Here is an 18,075-nt window from a genome sequence, read left to right as displayed (position 1 = left end):
TAATAGTATATCAATATAGTAGAAAAAGCAGTAAATCCTCACACTTTAGAAGCTTAATCAGAAAACGTTTGTTATTTTTTTCTGACAAAATACTTAAACTGTTAATTTGTTTAATTGATTATCATGATTGTTGAAAAAAATGTATTATTTGATTTGATTAATTCATTCATTAATCAGCAGTGTCAAGTTTTAGCCTGCAGTGGCTAGTTACAGTGTTACAGTATATCAAAGATAACTGCAATATAAGCTCTATCATTTGGACATTTATAATTATAGATTTTAGTATCTAATGACATTGAGATTCTGTCGACACGTACACTCTGTGATATTAATGTGACAAGTACATTTACCCTTGTGCAATGTAAATTACATTCATTTCAGAGATAGATGTGTGAAAACACCTCAGTAAAATATTTTGTTGGTCAGCTGCGTTGACACACAGCCTCTCAGGGACACTACATGGTTTAATTGAATCCTACAGAGCTGTCTTTAGTTTGTTTTATTTTGTGCTTAGGCACGAGAAAAGCTTTGCAATTTATAGTGCAGCCACGTTCATTTGCATTTCTGCTGCAAGTCATGATATCACCGCCATGTTTCATGGGCTCATTGCTCTAAGTGCCTATTCCTCATTACTCCCTCTCTCTCTGTATTTCTTTCCTATCTCTCTCTCTCTCTCTTTCTCTGCAGCAGCGTCCAGTGAAGCAGTCCCTGGGTGCTTGTGTCTGCCGTGAGTCCCATTGGCGCTGCCTACTGCTCTCCCTGCTCATGTACAGCTGCCTGGGTGCGGTGGCCTGGTGTCAGCTGACCCGGGTCACCAAGATCAGGTTCAACTCTGCCCTCACCTCCTCCTTCACGGCCTCTTTCACCTCCTCCCTCCGGGGAGCCTCTGGGATGGGAGTTGGAGGACACTCAATGATCTACCACGACAGCCCCTGCTCTGACGGCTACATCTACATCCCCCTGGCCTTCCTGCTCATGCTCTACGTGTTGTACATGGTGGAGTGCTGGCACTGCCGAGCTCGAAGCGACCTGCAGTGCAAAGCAGACGTGGACAGCGTGTATGAGCGTGTGCTGCGGATGCGCCAGGCCCAGCCGTGCATATGGTGGAAGGCCATCAGCTACCATTTTGTTCGGCGCACACGGCAAGTCACCCGGTACCGTAACGGGGACGCCTACACCACCACACAGGTGTACCACGAGAGGGTCAACACGCATGTGGCCGAGGGCGAGTTTGACTACAGCCACTGTGGCATGAAAGATGTTTCTCGTGACCTCAGAGGATTGGAGGGGCATCCGGCAACTCGCCTGCGCTTTACCAAGTGTTTCAGCTTCACTGAGGCCGGACCAGAGAATGATTACCTCAACCAACGAGCCAGGTTCTTCTCTGAAATCGAGGGTTTGGACGATTACATGGAGGCCAGGGAAGGGATGCAGCTGAAGAACATGGACTTCAGAGAAAACCTGATAGCATATGTACACCCAGACAGGATGCCCTGGTACACTTCCCAGGTCGCCTTCTGGCTGGCAGCTCTTCTCATGCTGTCCTGGCCTCTGAGAGTGCTGATAGAGTACCGTACTGCATATGTGCACTACCGCATAGAGAAACTGTTTGGGTTGGAGTACAGCCACAGCAGCCCCTCTCCTCTCGATGAAGACAGGTCTGTGGGGAATAATACCAGCTGCGTTATTCCAAGAGTCGACACACTGGACAGCACTGAAATGGAGTGGCACATACGCTGCAACCGCCAGGTGATTCCCAGCTACTCCGAGGCCATGCTGATAAACATGAGCACAGCAGACTCAAACTCTTTACATGACACTGAATACACCACATCCTCCAACTGCTTTCTATTGGACAGCAGCCAGATGACCCAGAGTTATGGGGCCCTGCAGAGCCAGGACGACTGCGAGCAATGCAGCGTGCAGAGCGGACGAGGGGACGGACTGGGCAGGAGGAGGACAATAACCAGCTCCAGCTGCTCCTCCATCTTCTCCTGCCGGGGAGCGCTGTTCCACTCCCACCTCTCCTCGGACACATCTCGTTTCTCGCTCTGCCGCATATACGGCTCCCATCGAACTGTGGCTCTGTGCAGGAGCCGTAGCAGCAACCTGACGGAGCCCTGCTGCGTGGACGAGCAGTGCTGTTGCTCAGACTCCAGCCAGTTGGCACTCAGTGACAGTCCGCCCACTTACAGGGACGCCCGGTTCTTCCCAGTCCTCATTGTGCATCGGTCTGAGGGCTGTGGGAGCGAGGAGGGGAGGGAAGTGCGGCATTATTACATACGGAGAGGGTCGTCTTGTGTAGAGACGGCTCTGTGAAGGACAAAGAGAGACTGATTGGTGATTTAAGATAGATGAGAGATGATGGGGAACTGTGCTCTTTCAGGAAACACTTCTGTAAATATGAAGTAAAAGCAACTTAAATGCATACTTTATATTTTTGATCAGTCACCAAAAGGTCAAAACGTCTTGCACATGTCCACATTACAGCTGCAGGTGCGGGACAAACAGTGTGTGTAACTACAATAACTGTCAAATCTAGCTAGATAGTTCACACCTGCCACTGATACACACAACTGCACGATCTGCATTTCCCACCCTTTTTTTTTTTTTTTTAATAACTACAAACTAAACTTAAGCAGTTCTCACACTGACCTTAAATGTGTTATATGTGTGTCTAGGAGCACTTCCTGAAAGTTGGTATGTACAGCCCTATCAAAGACATATGTAAGCATACTACAAAGAAAAGAAGAGTTGCATGTTATTACCAAAGGTTTTTTATCTTTAAGTTAATTAATAGACAGCAAGGTGAAGCCAAAGAGTGAATTGTATTGAACGCTATAAAGTATTTATTGATGGGAGATATGCTGAAATGAATGTGAAACTGTAAGCAATAAAGGTTGTTCTGAAGGATTACTTCATACCGATCGTTTCATATCAATGAATTTATGAATCAGTTTCCCTACTTTATCTGACTGATGAGCATGTTTTCAGTGTGGAAATGCATCAAAACAGTATGAGGAGTAATAAAGTGTATGTGTCTAAAAGTGTACATGCCAGATGTTGAAAATAAGTGGAAAAAAAGAGATGGAGAAGAGAGATCAGAGTTAGATTTTTCCTATTATCGAGTTTATCTGAGGTGACGATGTCAGACACTCTCAAACTCACAACTCACTGCTTATTCTACTGTCTTCAAGTATATAAGTACAAGGAAAAAACCATTGAGGATATATTCAGAAATTACTGCAATGACATCCAATAATTTCAACTAACACCTTTTCCATTGTAGTAAAGCATTTTGCACACAAAGGTTTAAATTCAGCATGTCATTTTAACTGATGTACCACCTCTGGACAAAGTGCAGGAAAGAGCAATGGAGCAAAAGAGAGGGATATGCTGGAGGAAAGAATAAGACTACAACAATACAACCTGTTAATTTTTATGATAATAAAAACAATAATTAATTAAGTGTTTTGCATACAGTTCATACAGTTCACTCAATCTGAGATTATATATTATGTACGGTATTATGCCCGTCATGAAAGATCTCACAATACATATGAACATATCTGACATTTGTACACAAGGCATATGTAACATCAAAACTAATTGCAACTGTATTTCAAATATCAGGTCATGAACCTTTATTTCAAACTTAATGGCTAATATTTCAGTCTGTGAACCCCATTATAGAAGATTTATGTTTTAGTGTGACATCTGTATGATTTACACTATGTGATGGAGTGAAAACCACAATGGGCAGAGAGAAAGAAAATAATGATCAGGGGAGGAGAAATCACTTTGATCCTTTACTTCAAACTGATACCACAAAAAAAGCCCTGCCTTCATAAGTATCACCTGCCAAATATACTTAAAGTAACAAAAGTACTCACAATGCAGCATTGTCCCTTTATGAATGTCATTATTACTTACATTATTGGATTATAATTATTGATTTATTACTCATACTGAGTTGTTTAAATGATAAGGATGTATAATGTTTTACCTGAAATCTAAATCTGCAAAGTTACTACAGCTGCTGAATAAATGTGGTGAAGCAAAAGTGTGATATTTTCTCTCTAATGTAGTGGAGTAAAACTTTTTAAGTAAGAATACTTGAAAACTACAAATGCAGCACTTCAGTAACTCTACTTTCCACATAATATAATACAATAGCCCAGTATAATATAATAAAGCAATATAGTAAAGTAGTGTATATTGTAATAAAACAATACTTTTGGAGGAGGCCTTTCTCTCTTCTGTCAACTAGATGCCACAATTTCCAAAGACTAGGCTGTGTTTATGTTTATGGATTCTCATGGCTTACCCAGGAAATTTCTATTCATGTGTTTTTATATTTCTAAGTGGATATTCTCGACTATTCATCAAATTTAAATGTTTACTAAATCATCTATGAAACCCATTGAAGTTCATTCTTGCAAACAGAGGTTTGACAATTACCAAAATAAAAACTGAATGTGATTCAATATTTGAGCTCATGAGCTCAGGATTTGAGATGTGCAGCATTTAACCAAATACATTTTATTACACTACATTTGTACTTTGCACATATTTATAAAAGTTTTGAATTATTGTGATTAGGCGGGGTTGGATATGGGGATGACCATGTTTGAAGAATATCATGAACTGGTGTTTTGGTCCATTTACATTGGATTTCTGTCATTGATTTCATTTATTGTACCACCTACCTGCCCAGAGACCACGGGCAGAAAATAGCAATTCTGCTAATACCTTGTGCAATGCATCACTCCTTGTTTTATACAAGGTTCATGTTTTATTGTGCACTGTCTCTGTCTAAAAAAAATAAAAATTACAAATTACACACTTAAAAAAAAAAAAAGTTAGGCTAAATAAGCAGAATTTTTGGCTATTTGATGTTTTTTAGCTGTATTCATAATTATTAAATTCTCAGTGAAGTTTACAGTTTGTGTATTTGATAACCACTTTTGTTGAATCAGAAAAAAAGTGTGTTTTTTCTATATTCTGTATATATACAATTATTTGCCAAAATAACAAACAATAAAGTGTAGTTTCAAATGTAGTTTATAGCCTACATACTTTTTTTGGTTTAGTTTGGCTGTATAGGCAGCATTTTATGTAGGCTACATTTGATACTTTTAGCTATATTTAAAATGACTAAAATCTCAGTGAAGTGTACTATGTGTGCGTTTGCTAACTACATTTGTTGCATTAAAAAAGGGTGTTAATTTTCTATATTCTGTATAACAAAGTGACTGTGTATCTCTTACAATGAAAACACATCTGAAGTATGTATGAACAGGATGAACAGGATGAATGATTCATATGGACACCCGACAGCTGTTTTCAGACAGACTTTAATGAAATCACTCTTTCACCACAGTAGTTGTTTCTCTCCCTCTTTTACCTAACGTGCCCGCGCTCGGTTAACAGGGCGCCACATGACGTCACTTCCCACGCGCGGGGTTCGTGCTAACGGTGGCTAACTGATCCAGCTGTCAGCCTGAAAACTCTCCAGGATCCTTAAAATCTATGACGGTACTGTCAAGCAAACCGAGGCTGCCCGCTAACGCCCCGGCATATCTTAGCTGTGGACCGTGTTTTGGTGTGTTGGACGGCCGCTCAGACGCACCTCCAGCTGCTGTTGACATCCAGGACGAGCACGGATGTGTCTGTAGCAACTTAACCAGCTTTACCCCGCGGAAGTTTCCTCTAGCATGCCTTTAAAACCCTTCAACTCACTCTGACTGGGCGCGGAGCCGGGACTTCTTCACTCTTCTTTTTTTTTTAATAAGAAGAAATTGAGATGAAGCTACAGTGTGATGTCGAGGTTGTTAGTCGGATGCTGCCCACGTTTGGGATGAAGAGTCGAGGGAAAGGGGCGAGAGCGGTGCTTTCCATCGGGAAGCATTTGGACAAGACGAGTCAACGAAGCAGCATATACATGATGATCTGCACGGCCAAAGACAGATCGGGCTCAAAGTACAAGGTCTGTATGGTTGGGATTCATTCTTGTGCTTTTCTTCTTCTTCCAGATTTAGTTCAGAGTCTAGTTGATGTCTGAAAAAACAGATCACCTCATCACAAACTACCCATGATACACAGATACAAGAGGAGAAGGTCCTAAATGTAAAACAACAACAACAACAACAATAGCTCCATTTTAATAATAGTGTGAAATATAGATCACAAACTATGCAGGCGCATCACTGTGTTAATCCGACTGTCCTTTTACTTTTACTGCTATCATGTCTGTAAACTTTTGTAATTTTTAGGATCTGCTTCTTCTGAGTGGTAAGGAGACTGAAGACTATCCCAGCATGAGTTTTTGGCAAGACAAGCCTTATATTGTAATATATAAGGCCTGTAATATACATATATATTGTAATAATTGTTACATGATTTAAGAACTGAAGTCGTGAAAACTTTCCATATTTGACCCAAGAGAGATGATTCATCAGTAAAACACCCAAATCTTCTGGTACAGTTTTGTTGTTGTTTTTGTTGAATGGACAGTATAAAACCAGCATTAGCAAAACCTTTCAAAACATTGTACCAACTTTTATTGACTGTTTTTTTACTTCAATGAGCTCAGTGACTTTAATCTACTTTTTTTTAATTATTCATAATCATCTTTCCCAGATAGACCCAGTTTGGAAACCTTAGAAGTGTTGCTTTAATGGGCTCTAATGCTGACTTCAGCTGGTACTTCTGATTTTAGAAGATCATGCCTTTGAAAACCAGACATAAACAACAAGGAATTTCTTCACTGTTCCTGTTCAAACTTGCTGAAAGAGTGAATCACTCCTAGTTGAATGACAATGTACCCTGTAATATTATGAAATGGATTTTTCCTCTACTGACATGTGCCAACTCTCTGTTGCAGCTAAAAGACAACATAGAGAAGTTCTTCACGTGGTTTGTGGAGGAAGGCAAGGCCACCGTGAGATTAAAGGAACCTGCTGTTGACATTTGTTTGAGCAAGGTATGACACCCAGCCAGCAAGGCATAATGACCGTCTGAATATGAAGGATGTTTGTATGCAAGCACTGTGGTTTTGTTTTTTTTAGGTTTATCATAAAGCAGCTTCATTCTCCTTTCTCTGTAAGTGTCATACCAGATGATTCACAAATAATCTTGCGCAAGCTGTACTAAGTATTACAATGGTCTTTAGCAGGTGAAGAGAAAACAACACAAAACTCAGAGACCAGAGTCAAACTGTCCACTCACTCATTAATCAACTGGACAGACACACCTACGTGTGTTTTGACTGCAGGCAATGCTTGGACAGACGCCAGAGCAGCCGCATTGTTTCCAGCGGCTGCTGAGCCCTCCTGGCTGTTTTGTAGCGGTGGAGACCTTTTACCCAGATTCTGACACCGTTCAACCTGTCACATTTACGTAAACACACTCTCACACCCACAAACTGACTGAAACTGTGACAACTGATAGTCCTGCTGACCTGCTCGGCCTTGAATGTGTAATGACCATACATTTAAATGAACAGATGTATGATTTTGGACTACACTGTATTATATTCATGATATTGGGTCTAGCCCCAGTAGTTTCCATCCTGAATCACACATTCACTTTTATTCTCTACAGCATGAAGTTAATCATGTTCTTTCAAGGCAAGTGTGTCAAGATATTTTAGGCCAGTGAATTTAGGTCAGATTATTCAAGGAATCTAGTCACACAGAAGAACCGCCTCAGAAGGCGCTGTAAGGTGGCTGTCTCTTTGTATTGATCTACTGTGTTTATAGATAATAATATAATACATAATTATATTTAATTATATATTTATTTATTTATCTATAGGCTGATGCAAATAGCTTGAAGAACTTCCTCTCGGCCGCTCGTTTGGCCGACAGAGGAAGTGACACAAGCAGCCTCCCCCTCTCCACACTCACTCCTGTCCGCGCCAGAGACGTAGAACAACCCAAGAAGAAACTCACAATCGTTTCCAAGAAGGACTACCCACTGACCTCCAACTTCCCGTACTCTCTGGAGCAGCTGCAGGTCTCCTACTGCAAACTGTCTCGTGTGGACATGCGAATGCTGTCCCTCAAAGGTAGACTAAAAGCCAAAATGATGTTTTAGCCTCTAGAGTAAATGCATTCATTGCTAAATATTTTTAGACTTTGGTTGAGCTTGATTTATATTCTGTTTTAAAGTTTAAGAAAGTCACTTAGGATCCACATAGAAGGGACTAAAAGAGTACTCCTCACAGTTAGGCTCTTGTTTCTTTTGATTTTTCAGCTCTTCGTAAGCTTGACCTCAGTAACAACCACATCAAGAAACTCCCCGCCACCATCGGCGACCTCGGCTGCCTGTCTGAGCTCATCCTCCACAACAACCACCTGGAAGCCTTCAGCCAAGCCCTCTGTCTCTCCACCCTGCAGCGGACCCTCCAGGTTCTAGACCTGAGCCAGAATCGACTGCAGTCCCTTCCCGCTCAGTTCTGCCAGCTCAGAGAACTGGTGAACCTCAAACTGGACGACAACGAGCTGGTTTGTCTGCCGTTCCACATCGGCCGCCTCTCCAAGCTGAGGTTCCTCTCAGCAGCGCATAACCAGCTGGCTGTGCTGCCCGGTGACTTTCGCAAGCTGAGTTTGGAGAACCTGGACTTGTTTGGAAACCCGTTTATCCAGTCCAACCCTCTGGACCACACAATGCAGCTCACATTCCCCCTTCCGCTTCAAGAGCTAGCTTCCAGAGCTGTGGCAAACCTCAGGTTAGAGTTCAACATCTTCTGTATGTCATACTTTTTATTTTTTAGCCACACTGTGGTTCATAAGTTTGCCTCATTCTCATCTTACTATGTTTTTTTTCTGATTTACAGAATACCGTACGGACCTCACCTCATCCCCGCCCACTTGTGTCGGGACCTTGAAGTAGCCAAGACCTGCGACTGTGGCCGTGTGTGCATCAGTTTTTACATCAAGACGGCAGTGAGCATGAACCTGCACCAGGTGTCTCACACGGTGGTCCTGGTGGACAACATGGGGGGCACTGACGCTCCGGTGCAGCAGCACTTCTGCTCCCTCTCCTGCTACTCTGAATTCTTGGACAACTCGCTCCAGAGAGGAATAAGATGAGGGAGGAAACAACTTTTCTTTTTTCTCCATTTGACATTAAAGACACCGACAGCTGGGAATTGCTGTGATATTGCAACAGTTTTTGTAAGTTGTGTGAGATACTGTAAAAGGGTATCTGAGGAGACGAGAGTAACTGCAGTAGCAACTAGCACAAGTAGTACAATGTTTGGTGGCAATGCCTTCAAAATGAAGACAGTATTGACTCTTTTTAAGCTTTGTTTTTTAAAGCACTTAAAGCAGCAGTTTTACACTTACATCTGACTTACAATTCACTTCCAACGTTTCACAAATTGGGGAGTCAAGCGTACTTTTGTAACAGAGTGGCACTGACTTTATGTAATAATAGCAGACAGCTACACTGACACAGTGACGGTTTGCCTGTGCTGCCGGTAAGTCTCACACGTCTTTTTCTGCTCTTCCTGCCTCCCCTACTGACCTACTTCTCCTGGGCAAGGGAATAAAGAAATTAGACGCATCTTGAGTTTTTTTTTAATGCCTGAACACAGTGCCTCTGGGTCCATGAGCATTGATTGAAGGGAGTTTGTTTTTACTGTGCTAATGACCCACAATTTTTTATATGCTAGAAAAAAATGTATGATATATATGTGGAAACTTCAATAAAATAGAAATATTCATTGTCTTGTTCTAAGTAGTTTATTCTGGGACGTTGAAATAAATACATTTTCGTAAGAGTCACATTTTAAGATGAGACATTGTAGATATTTTTGACTGATATGACTTTTAAAATTTGCTCAGTCCAGTTCATACAGGAGGGAGTTTTGGAAGATGAACCCAGCCGATGTGGAGTGATCGCTGACGACCGTCTCATTTCCATCTTGATCAATTTCCCTCAATAAGACAGGCGGCGGCTGCTTTTTATCAGGCTCTGGGTTTTGGATGTTGTGCTCTGTCGGCAGGTCATCTTCATCTACCTCCTCTGAGCCGTTGTCCGAGATCTGACTGGGCTCCTCAGAGAAGTGTACGACCCTGTTGCCTCCTAGTCTTGACTTGTTTGCTTTATCCACTGCAGGCGCTTCGCTGGACTCTGCCCGCTCGGAAACAACAACAGCAGTGTGGGATTCCTCACTGTGTGTGTAGTTTGGAGGTGTTGTAATGGTTTCCACCTAACACAGAAGAAAAAAACGGTTAACAGAAGTTTAGTTTGAGCACAGACTCTTCAACTCGATTGTCAGGATTTAACAAAATCACTCACCTTCAGGTATTCATCTATAGTCTCTCTTGTCTTTTCTTCTTCCTTCAATTTGTTATGTAACTCTCTTTCATCATCTAGCTCATCCTGCTGGTTTGGTTTCACAGCTTCTTCAGCATCACTTTTCTGCTCTTTCAATTTGTCCTCCTCCTCCTCCTCCACTCTGCTTTCATGAATCTCATCACTTTTCTCAGCTTCCCTATTTTGCTGCTTCTCCTCTTCCACCTCAGATTTATTGTCCTCTTCTTTACTTTTCTCCACTTCCCTCTTCTGTTGCTTCAAGCCCCTCTCTTCCACTTTTCCTTCCTCCTCCTCCTCACATTTGTTGCCTTCCCTCTCCTCCCCCTTTAATGTATCTTCCTTCTCCTCCTCCTCATCCTCACTAACAGCCTGAGCTGTCCCTACGGTGAAATCAAACACCTCCTTAGAAGGAAGAACGGGCAGTGTGACAGTCAGCTGTCCTCTCTGTCTGTTGAACTGTGCCTCTCCTTTATCCTCGTCCACAGGGTAGGCTAAGGGCAGCTCCAGTCTGTATGCAGGCTTCTTGGACTCCAGCAGCAGGCTTTTCTCTTTTACTTCAAGGTTGGCGTCTCTTACCGACTTCAGAAGCGGCAAGTCGATGGTGACCACAATCGCTTTGGGCCTGGGACTCTTTGCTGAGCCTCTGGAACATCTGAAGTCCTGCAGATCGATGAGTGATCTGTATTTCACTGTATAGTTTGGCGTGGTGGGTCCTTTGGCTGTTTGAGGCTGGATAGGTTTGCTGTTTTTTGTTTTAAGGGATGTGGTAGGTCTTTTTTTTTCATCTGGGTATGGGAAGGCAAGAGGGTCAGGCTGCTCGGAGGGTACTCTGGCTTTATATCCAGGTACGGGTTTTCGAATGACACAAGCCTGAGGTGTGCCTTTATATTTGGTGCTCATCTCTCTCACATTGCTTTTGTCCAGAGTCACCTTGAAAGCATCCTGGATCCCCTGAATGGCTGTGTTGTCCAACATATCCATGAATCTGGTGTTTCTCCTTGCTATGTGAATGGTGTCAGGGTGGAAAATAACATCATAAATCATGATTTTGTTTCCCTTTGGGTCTGTGTCTTGTCTCCCGGGGTGCAGACTGTGAGGCAGGGACCAGCACTGCCCTCGGCGTCCATCCTCAGACACCCCCCACTTACATTCGGGTTTACCCACCTTTTCATTAGCGCAGATGTTGATGTAGCACTTCTGCTTGCCGTTCAAACTCGTCTTGAGAGCCCTGAATGGTTCCGGGTGGATAAACTCGATGTTGTTTCCTCTCTCCTGCTCCAGAAGTGTGATCTCTTCTTCATACTTCTTCTTATTCGCAGGGTCTGATATTTCTTGTGCGTAGTCGTGCAGCATTTCCCTGAATTTCTCGTCTTTAAAGGCCTTAGTGAATCTGCTGATTTCGTCCGCTGTCATGTTAAGTTCTTTCAGGCTTTCTCCTACCTCCATGATGACGTTCTCGTTAATTTTCCTGAACTAAATACCCCAAAAATGATTCAGCTGCGGACTTTAATTAAACCACATGAATTGTCACAAACTAACTTACTAAATGTCCAAAAAAATACAGTTTTAGTTTTGTTTTATGTTCTTAATCGTGTGTTTCAGCTCCTGTTGGTCGACCACTGATTCCAAACTGCAGCAAACCAACGTTCGCAGTTGTGTTGATGTAACCATAGCAACACGAGAGTCACCGGTGCAACAAAGAAACACTTCCCTGAGAACAATGTTTCTTTCACAGTTTATCCGGTTTCATTAATACATTCATTTTTAACAATACATTACGATAAAAGCAAGAATGATAGAAAGTACATGTACATTTGAACATTTAATTTACATTACAATAACAATTTAATGTGATCTGTTATGGGTCATGTAATGGACTTTGAAAAAGTACAATAGGTCTTTTGACATTAATAACTCATTAATAACCCTGTTGCTCCCTTAATTATGGTACCTCAGCTAATCAACAACCACAAACAATTGGCATTGTGTGTGGCATTTTGGTCAAACTTTGAGCAGTTTGCCTCACATACAGAAAACAATGTTTCAATTGTTGCTCAGATTATAATTCAATGAGCAAGTGAAGTGCATGTCAGCATTATTTTCCCCTTACTTTTTTACACTTTAAATGTCAAAATATCTTCTTCTTTGTTTTTATTATCACCAGCGCAGTGACATTTCTCCACCAGCAGGTGTCGCTGTTGACCACAGCTCCGGTGGCACCGGGCCAGCGAGTATGTCGGTCAGTAAGGCAAAGGGGCGGGTATGCAGGGGAGAGAGGTGATTGGTCGCACCCCCAACAGTTCATATTTCTTACTGTTTGATTGGTGGCGGGTATCTTACTATGTGTGGGACCACTGCTGATGTATGTGTGTAAATATGAAAAGATAAAAGCATCAGAAAAAGACAGTCGGCATCTAAATAGATTATTGTTTCCTATATAAATACAATTTACTATTATATAGATGTGCAATAACGCACCTGTGCACCAATGTACAGTGGGCTCAAGCTTACGTAACCCACTTACGTAAGCTTGAGCCCACTTTCCCGTTCATTTGGTGAAGTGGTATCAGACTTTTGGACCCCACTCTAAATGAGTTTATACTTTAATTCGTCGTTCTCTTATGTTCCTCTTCTTGCTCATTTAAAAAAAAAAAAAAACTAATAGGAACTACAGCTCAAACAAGCCAAATTTCACTGCCTTCAATGTTGCCATCTGTTGTGTTACTGTGCATCTGATAATGAATCTTTCCATTTCTCTAGTTGAATTTAGTCCTCATCCTACCTGCTACTTCTAGGGGAAAGGCAAGATTTAATGAACAATCTTTCTCCTTTTTATTTACAACTGCTAACCACAGTAACAGGTGTTTTCTCAAATATACCAGGCAGATCAGATCTTTGAATGAGTTAAAACCCACTGGTGTTCTCTATTATGCATGAATCACAGATCCCTGTCCTCCTCCTCGTTACCATGTGACAGAGCTGAATGGGCTCAAATGATCTTGTTAATGAACTCAGAATACAGGGGCAAACAAATCTGTCTGTTGCGTCTGCTCTGACTCATCAAGCATTCTTGCTCTGAGCTAATGAACAGGACACAGTGTCCCCAGATGGTCTCACCAAGAGAGCTTTTATAACACCAAAAAATTCATTCTGCAAGCAGGAAGCTACCCACAGGCTAGTCAGCACATTTGGAAGAACACGAGGGAGTTTCAGCTGACCATAAGAGGGCGGTGGTGGGGGGGGAGTCACAGAGTGACGCACGCAGGATGTGGGAAGGCACTACTCACTGCATTTCTGCGTAAGACAACCAGGAAAGATTGCTGACTATATCCACATCCTACACCTTGTTTTTGCTGGAATTAGATATTGGAAAGATAAAAAAATGTACAGAATGTACAAACAAAAAAGGACTCATTTCATCTTTTTTTAAATTTTTTAATTACAAATATGTATTAAATAATATGAAAAGTTAGACAGGTAGATATAATCAAGGTATAATCATAATATTGATGATTCATATTCATATTTACATAATTTTTTCATGTTTACATTTTCCCAAATATGACATAAATGCATCTCATAGTACAACATACAAGACATTCACATAGACATATATATCAGAAATTAACACGACAAAGAAAAAAGATGTAGGAAGGGTGAAGAAAATGAAATGTATAAGACAAACTTCATAAAAAGGCTTTGGCAAGAGTGCATACATATTATCAATTATGTAAAAGTAAACAAAAATAATCTACACATGAGCAGTAGAGAGGAGAAAAAAAAGAGTCCAGTGCATGTTTTTCTTTTATTCCCGTGAGTAAAATAGCAGCAGCCTGGTGTGCTGGGCTGCTCCTAGTGTCCCTGTGGTATCTTGGGAGTGGGTAGGATGGCAGTGTTCATTGTCTACTTAGAGCCTGCAGGTACCAGCATGCTTATTGTGGCAAGGCCAGGTTTTGAGTATGGTGTTTTGCCAGCAGCCATTTTGTTCAGGCTCCGAACATCAGCCTGCCAAGAGGGAATTTTCTTTGTGGTCATGTGGCGCCGGGCGTGTTTGGTGAGGTGATCGCTGCGCATGAAACGCCGGTCGCACACGGGGCACACAAATTTCTTCTCACCGGTGTGTGTACGCCGGTGACGGGAGAGCTCGTCGGAGCGGGCGAACCTCTTATCACAGCCGTCCCAGCTGCAGCTAAAAGGTTTCTCACCTAAAGGAATGAAAAAAAAACAAGGAGTCAGTGAGTGAGTCACGATGCAGTCATAAAAACCTCACACGATACGTTGCCTTGTCTGGGATATAACAATGATCTCACTCTCTTCCCATTAGGAATAACAAGGCCAAGGAAAGAATGCTTTACAAACAGGATGCAACACTCATCTGTGGGAGTCATATTTATTTCCACATCCTCATGAGAGCACAAACACTTCTCTGTGAACACTCACCTGTGTGTGTCCGAAGATGAGCCTTGAGGTGTGAGCTCTTGAAGTACGTCTTCCTACAGCCTGGGAAGTTGCAGACGTAGTTTCTCCTGCGGGAAAAGTCCATCTTTGTGGCTGTGGCACTGCCGCTGGGCCCCGCTGGCACATACACAGGGGCTGGAGCCAGAGGTAGCAGCTTAGTGTTGCCCAGGGTCATGACAGTCTGAGGGCAGTGAGAGGGCTGAGACATAGAGGTCTGAGGGAGAACCAGCATCACTGTGCCCTGGGGCATTGCTGAGCCCATAATTAGGGGCTGCTGGACAGAGGCGGTGTTAGCTGAGGCGGGCTGGGGAAGGATGGGAGTGTTGGCGGTCCGAATGCCAGTACTGGATGCACTGGGGATGAAAGCTGAGATTATACCCGATTGGCTGCTGACAGGGAACATCTGGCAGATTATTTGAGGGCTGGTGACTGGAGGCGGGGACATGGTTGCAGGAGCAGGGGGAGTGGGTGGGCTGTGTAACAGTTGGGTGTAGACAGGAGCGGGCGTGGGGACACTGTCCAAACAGGGTTTTGAGGGACTGACCTGCTGCTCTGTCTTTGACGTGGACAATGTGGGTGTGAGAGGAGCAGGAGATGGAAGTGTGGTTATCTGCTCAGTCTTTGTAATGTGTTGTTGCTGCTGGCATACTGCTGCAGCCATGACAGTATCTCTAGTTTTCTGTGGATTAGGGGCCATTGGAATGTGGTGTTGGCAGGGGGTGCTGTCTGCGGTGTGGCGGATGACGCTCGTCGCCATGGCTCGGCATGGCTGTGACGGAGGGGGCAGGGAGGTGGTCTTTTCAGCGATGGGTGCCAGGCCGGGGTGATGGAGCCCACAGCGTTGTGAGGACACAGCCAGGCCGGAGGTTGACTGTAGCGAAGAGTTGGATGTTGAAGTCTCAACAAAACTGGGGCTGTGAGGGGGGGTCATACACTAGAAAGAGAAGGGAGAGATAACAAAAAATAAAACAGTGTACCCTATTCCATCATAATAGCAAAATCAACACAAGTAATGGATGTTCTTGTCTAATTTTACAGGGGCTGCTGTTTGCTGAGATAAGTATCCCAGGTGGCAAGCAGGTACAGAAGAATAATGATCACTCTGAGCCATAAACTGAGATTTTTATGACCCTGCATCTGAGAGGAGGAACTCAGTCTGAAGGTCAAACCGCCTTACTGTATCAAGGCTTTTCACCTGTCCCAGCCTCCCCTTGTCATAAACGACTGTTATCTTTAGATATTCACATCAAAAGGCAGAGGGGTTCAATCCAGACCTTGACTAGAATGTGTTTACTCATCAAACATCCCTTTTTTTTCTCTCTCTGTGATTTCAGTGCCTCCTCATGGCTCAAATAATTAAACGCAAGAGGCAGAAATCTGTCTAAAATAAATATTATTGACACTGTCTCTTACCAAGGAAGAGAGGGACACAAAGTCCTTTGGGGGTTCTGGGAGTTCTGGCGGCAAGAGGGAGTCACAAGAGTCCGAAGCCGGGGTGAGGGGTCTGGGCTTGCAGGGGCTCGGCCTGTTGCTGGCGAGGAAGTGGCCCTGACCCCATGAGCTCATACACACCAATGCTTCGGCCGCCTCCAGGTCCGTGTACTCCAGAGCGGAGGAACAGTTGCTGGTTCCACTGGAGACAGACTGTTCGCTGTCATGCCGCCTCCTCTTTGCGTGGGACCCAAAACGATCCATGTACTCCGTCTACAAGGAGAAATGACATAAAAATGAGACAAGGACTTGCTTCAGCTCTGCCACATCATAGGATAATTTCAGCTGCATGACACGCTGCGAGCCGTAATTCAGATTTGATCATGACACACACACACACCAACAAAAGAAAAGCTATCTATTCTAATAGGTATCATTTGCTCAGTCACTATTCCTGTATCTAAACTTCCCGGGCCAAACTGCAAGATGCTGCCAATAGAGGAGAAGGGGGGGGGGTGTTGGTGACTACACCCCAGCACAGCATTGACTGAGTGCCAGGACACCTCCCATTGCCAAATATAGACCAAACTGTGACGTGCTCTCGAGATGAGCCATGTGAAATCCCCATAAAGCGGTTTGCATCAGGAAGTAGGCTTATACAGTGCATTACAACTTTTATTTTTACTAGTATTTCAAACTTTTTTTTCTCCTCACTAAACAAAGCATACTCCAGAAACTGACTGATTCATAGATGAAACAGTTTGACCAAAAAACAACAAAAAAACAAAAACAAGGTTACGTATATATTTTAATTGCATTTAAATATTAAATTATCACCAAAAAAGTATTACTAATATAATGACAAATGTAAATAAGTGTGCTTTCAAATCTGTGTTTACATTGTCATTTTAATATAATTTATTTTGCACCACCGGGGCAATGACAAAAATAAAAGTAATAGTTATAATTTGACATAAGGTTATGTGGAATTTAGCTGGCTGACAAACTGAAAATATAAAATCAGTGAGTAAACAACTTGGACAGTAGCGGAGTGAAGGGAAAACACATAATCAGACTGCGCTAAACTGAAATAAAAATTAAGTACCAAGTATTTTAAAATGTGTCTTACCCTGTGTGAGTCCATCTCTATATATCTTCGCGATGGCATGGAGGAACAAAATGTTTAAATATCACTTTTTTTGTTGTTGTCAAAGCCAGTACAGAACAAAGAGACGGCGGTTGCCAGTGCTGCTGCCTTGTCCAGTGGTCGTTTTTTTCACTGACTGGCTCCCTTTTCTCTCAGCTGTGTGTGTAAAACATCGGGAGGAGGAGAGAGAGAGAGAGAGAAAAAAAAAAGAAAAACAAAACTCACAACACGCACCGGCGGGTGGCAACACTCAGCCAATCACAATCAAGTGTGTGCGGAGCTTCAGCCATTCGGAGGGCAGAAGACGCGTGAACAGTGCGTGCTCGCAGGGCGGTTGGAGGAAATAGGGTGCGTGGCCGTTGGTGGGCGGGGCCGTGGGAGTCAGCAGTGTCACATAAACTCACTGAACTGTCGTCCGCTAAAGTAGGCAAAAGGTCGATCCAGTCTATGAGGCGTTCACGGACTGTGGGAACAACCTGCTGAAAGCGACCCAACGACACAATGAAACATTATGTAAGCGCTTACAATTATTGAAAGTTAAAGACATTATAAATAACATGAATATATGTTGAGTGTATAGTATAGTTTTCTACTGGAAACAACAAACCAAATATTATCTACTGTATTGTTTTAAATTAAAAAAAAATGTAAATTGTAAATGTGATTTTATTATTTTAATTTGCATATGTAAAAATAAGAGTCCTGAGGAT

General features: G+C 42.8%; 4 protein-coding genes across 5 annotated transcripts in view; 2 read left to right on the top strand and 2 right to left on the bottom strand.

Annotated features, from left to right (window-relative positions):
* si:dkey-13p1.4 (transmembrane protein 151B) overlaps positions 1–2,319 on the top strand; it is a 4,846-nt gene extending 2,527 nt beyond the window's left edge. The window contains exon 3 of one of the 2 annotated variants that reach the window (XR_009927461.1): positions 688–779. Coding sequence is in view for 1 of the 2 variants with exons in the window: in XM_062440718.1 (XP_062296702.1) it covers positions 688–2,319 (1,632 nt within the window). In the remaining variant the exon portion in view is untranslated. Of the gene's footprint in view, positions 1–687 lie in introns of both variants that reach the window. The other variant, XM_062440718.1, reaches the window with a different exon arrangement.
* Positions 2,320–5,471: 3,152 nt separating this feature from the next.
* lrr1 (leucine rich repeat protein 1) lies at positions 5,472–9,684 on the top strand. Its single transcript, XM_062440442.1, has 5 exons — positions 5,472–5,989; positions 6,887–6,985; positions 7,819–8,071; positions 8,260–8,734; positions 8,843–9,684. The coding sequence occupies exons 1-5, from the start codon at positions 5,807–5,809 to the stop codon at positions 9,096–9,098; spliced, it is 1,266 nt and encodes a 421-aa protein (XP_062296426.1). The 5' UTR covers positions 5,472–5,806; the 3' UTR covers positions 9,099–9,684.
* Positions 9,685–9,850: 166 nt separating this feature from the next.
* dnaaf2 (dynein axonemal assembly factor 2) lies at positions 9,851–11,775 on the bottom strand. The gene is made up of 2 exons (XM_062440874.1): positions 10,312–11,775; positions 9,851–10,222 (listed from the first exon to the last, which is right to left on the bottom strand). The coding sequence occupies exons 1-2, from the start codon at positions 11,773–11,775 to the stop codon at positions 9,851–9,853; spliced, it is 1,836 nt and encodes a 611-aa protein (XP_062296858.1).
* A 2,002-nt stretch (positions 11,776–13,777) lies between these two features.
* Positions 13,778–17,508, bottom strand: klf11b (Kruppel like factor 11b). The gene is made up of 4 exons (XM_062440170.1): positions 17,348–17,508; positions 16,201–16,491; positions 14,770–15,721; positions 13,778–14,534 (listed from the first exon to the last, which is right to left on the bottom strand). The coding sequence occupies exons 1-4, from the start codon at positions 17,384–17,386 to the stop codon at positions 14,233–14,235; spliced, it is 1,584 nt and encodes a 527-aa protein (XP_062296154.1). The 5' UTR covers positions 17,387–17,508; the 3' UTR covers positions 13,778–14,232.
* Positions 17,509–18,075: the final 567 nt, after the last annotated feature.

This window comes from Scomber scombrus, chromosome 19, assembly GCF_963691925.1.
Source record: "Scomber scombrus chromosome 19, fScoSco1.1, whole genome shotgun sequence".
Taxonomy (NCBI): Eukaryota; Metazoa; Chordata; class Actinopteri; order Scombriformes; family Scombridae; genus Scomber; species Scomber scombrus.
Note: the sequence above shows the minus strand (reverse complement) of the source record. Positions and strands in the feature narration are given on the sequence as shown.

Bases quoted from the DNA above. Each gene is read 5' to 3' on its own strand.
- lrr1 (XM_062440442.1), top strand. From the start codon at position 5,807: ATGAAGCTACAGTGTGATGTCGAGGTTGTTAGTCGGATGCTGCCCACG. The intron at 5,990-6,886 runs GTCTGTATGGTT...TCTCTGTTGCAG, and splicing joins GATCGGGCTCAAAGTACAAG to CTAAAAGACAACATAGAGAA. The intron at 8,072-8,259 runs GTAGACTAAAAG...TTGATTTTTCAG, and splicing joins GCGAATGCTGTCCCTCAAAG to CTCTTCGTAAGCTTGACCTC.
- klf11b (XM_062440170.1), bottom strand. From the start codon at position 17,386: ATGCCATCGCGAAGATATATAGAGATGGACTCACACAGG. The intron at 16,492-17,347 runs GTAAGACACATT...TTCTCCTTGTAG, and splicing joins TAGAGATGGACTCACACAGG to ACGGAGTACATGGATCGTTT. The intron at 15,722-16,200 runs GTAAGAGACAGT...TTCTCTTTCTAG, and splicing joins TTGTGTCCCTCTCTTCCTTG to TGTATGACCCCCCCTCACAG.
- dnaaf2 (XM_062440874.1), bottom strand. From the start codon at position 11,775: ATGGAGGTAGGAGAAAGCCTGAAAGAACTTAACATGACAGCGGACGAA. The intron at 10,223-10,311 runs GTGAGTGATTTT...CTTCTGTGTTAG, and splicing joins CTATAGATGAATACCTGAAG to GTGGAAACCATTACAACACC.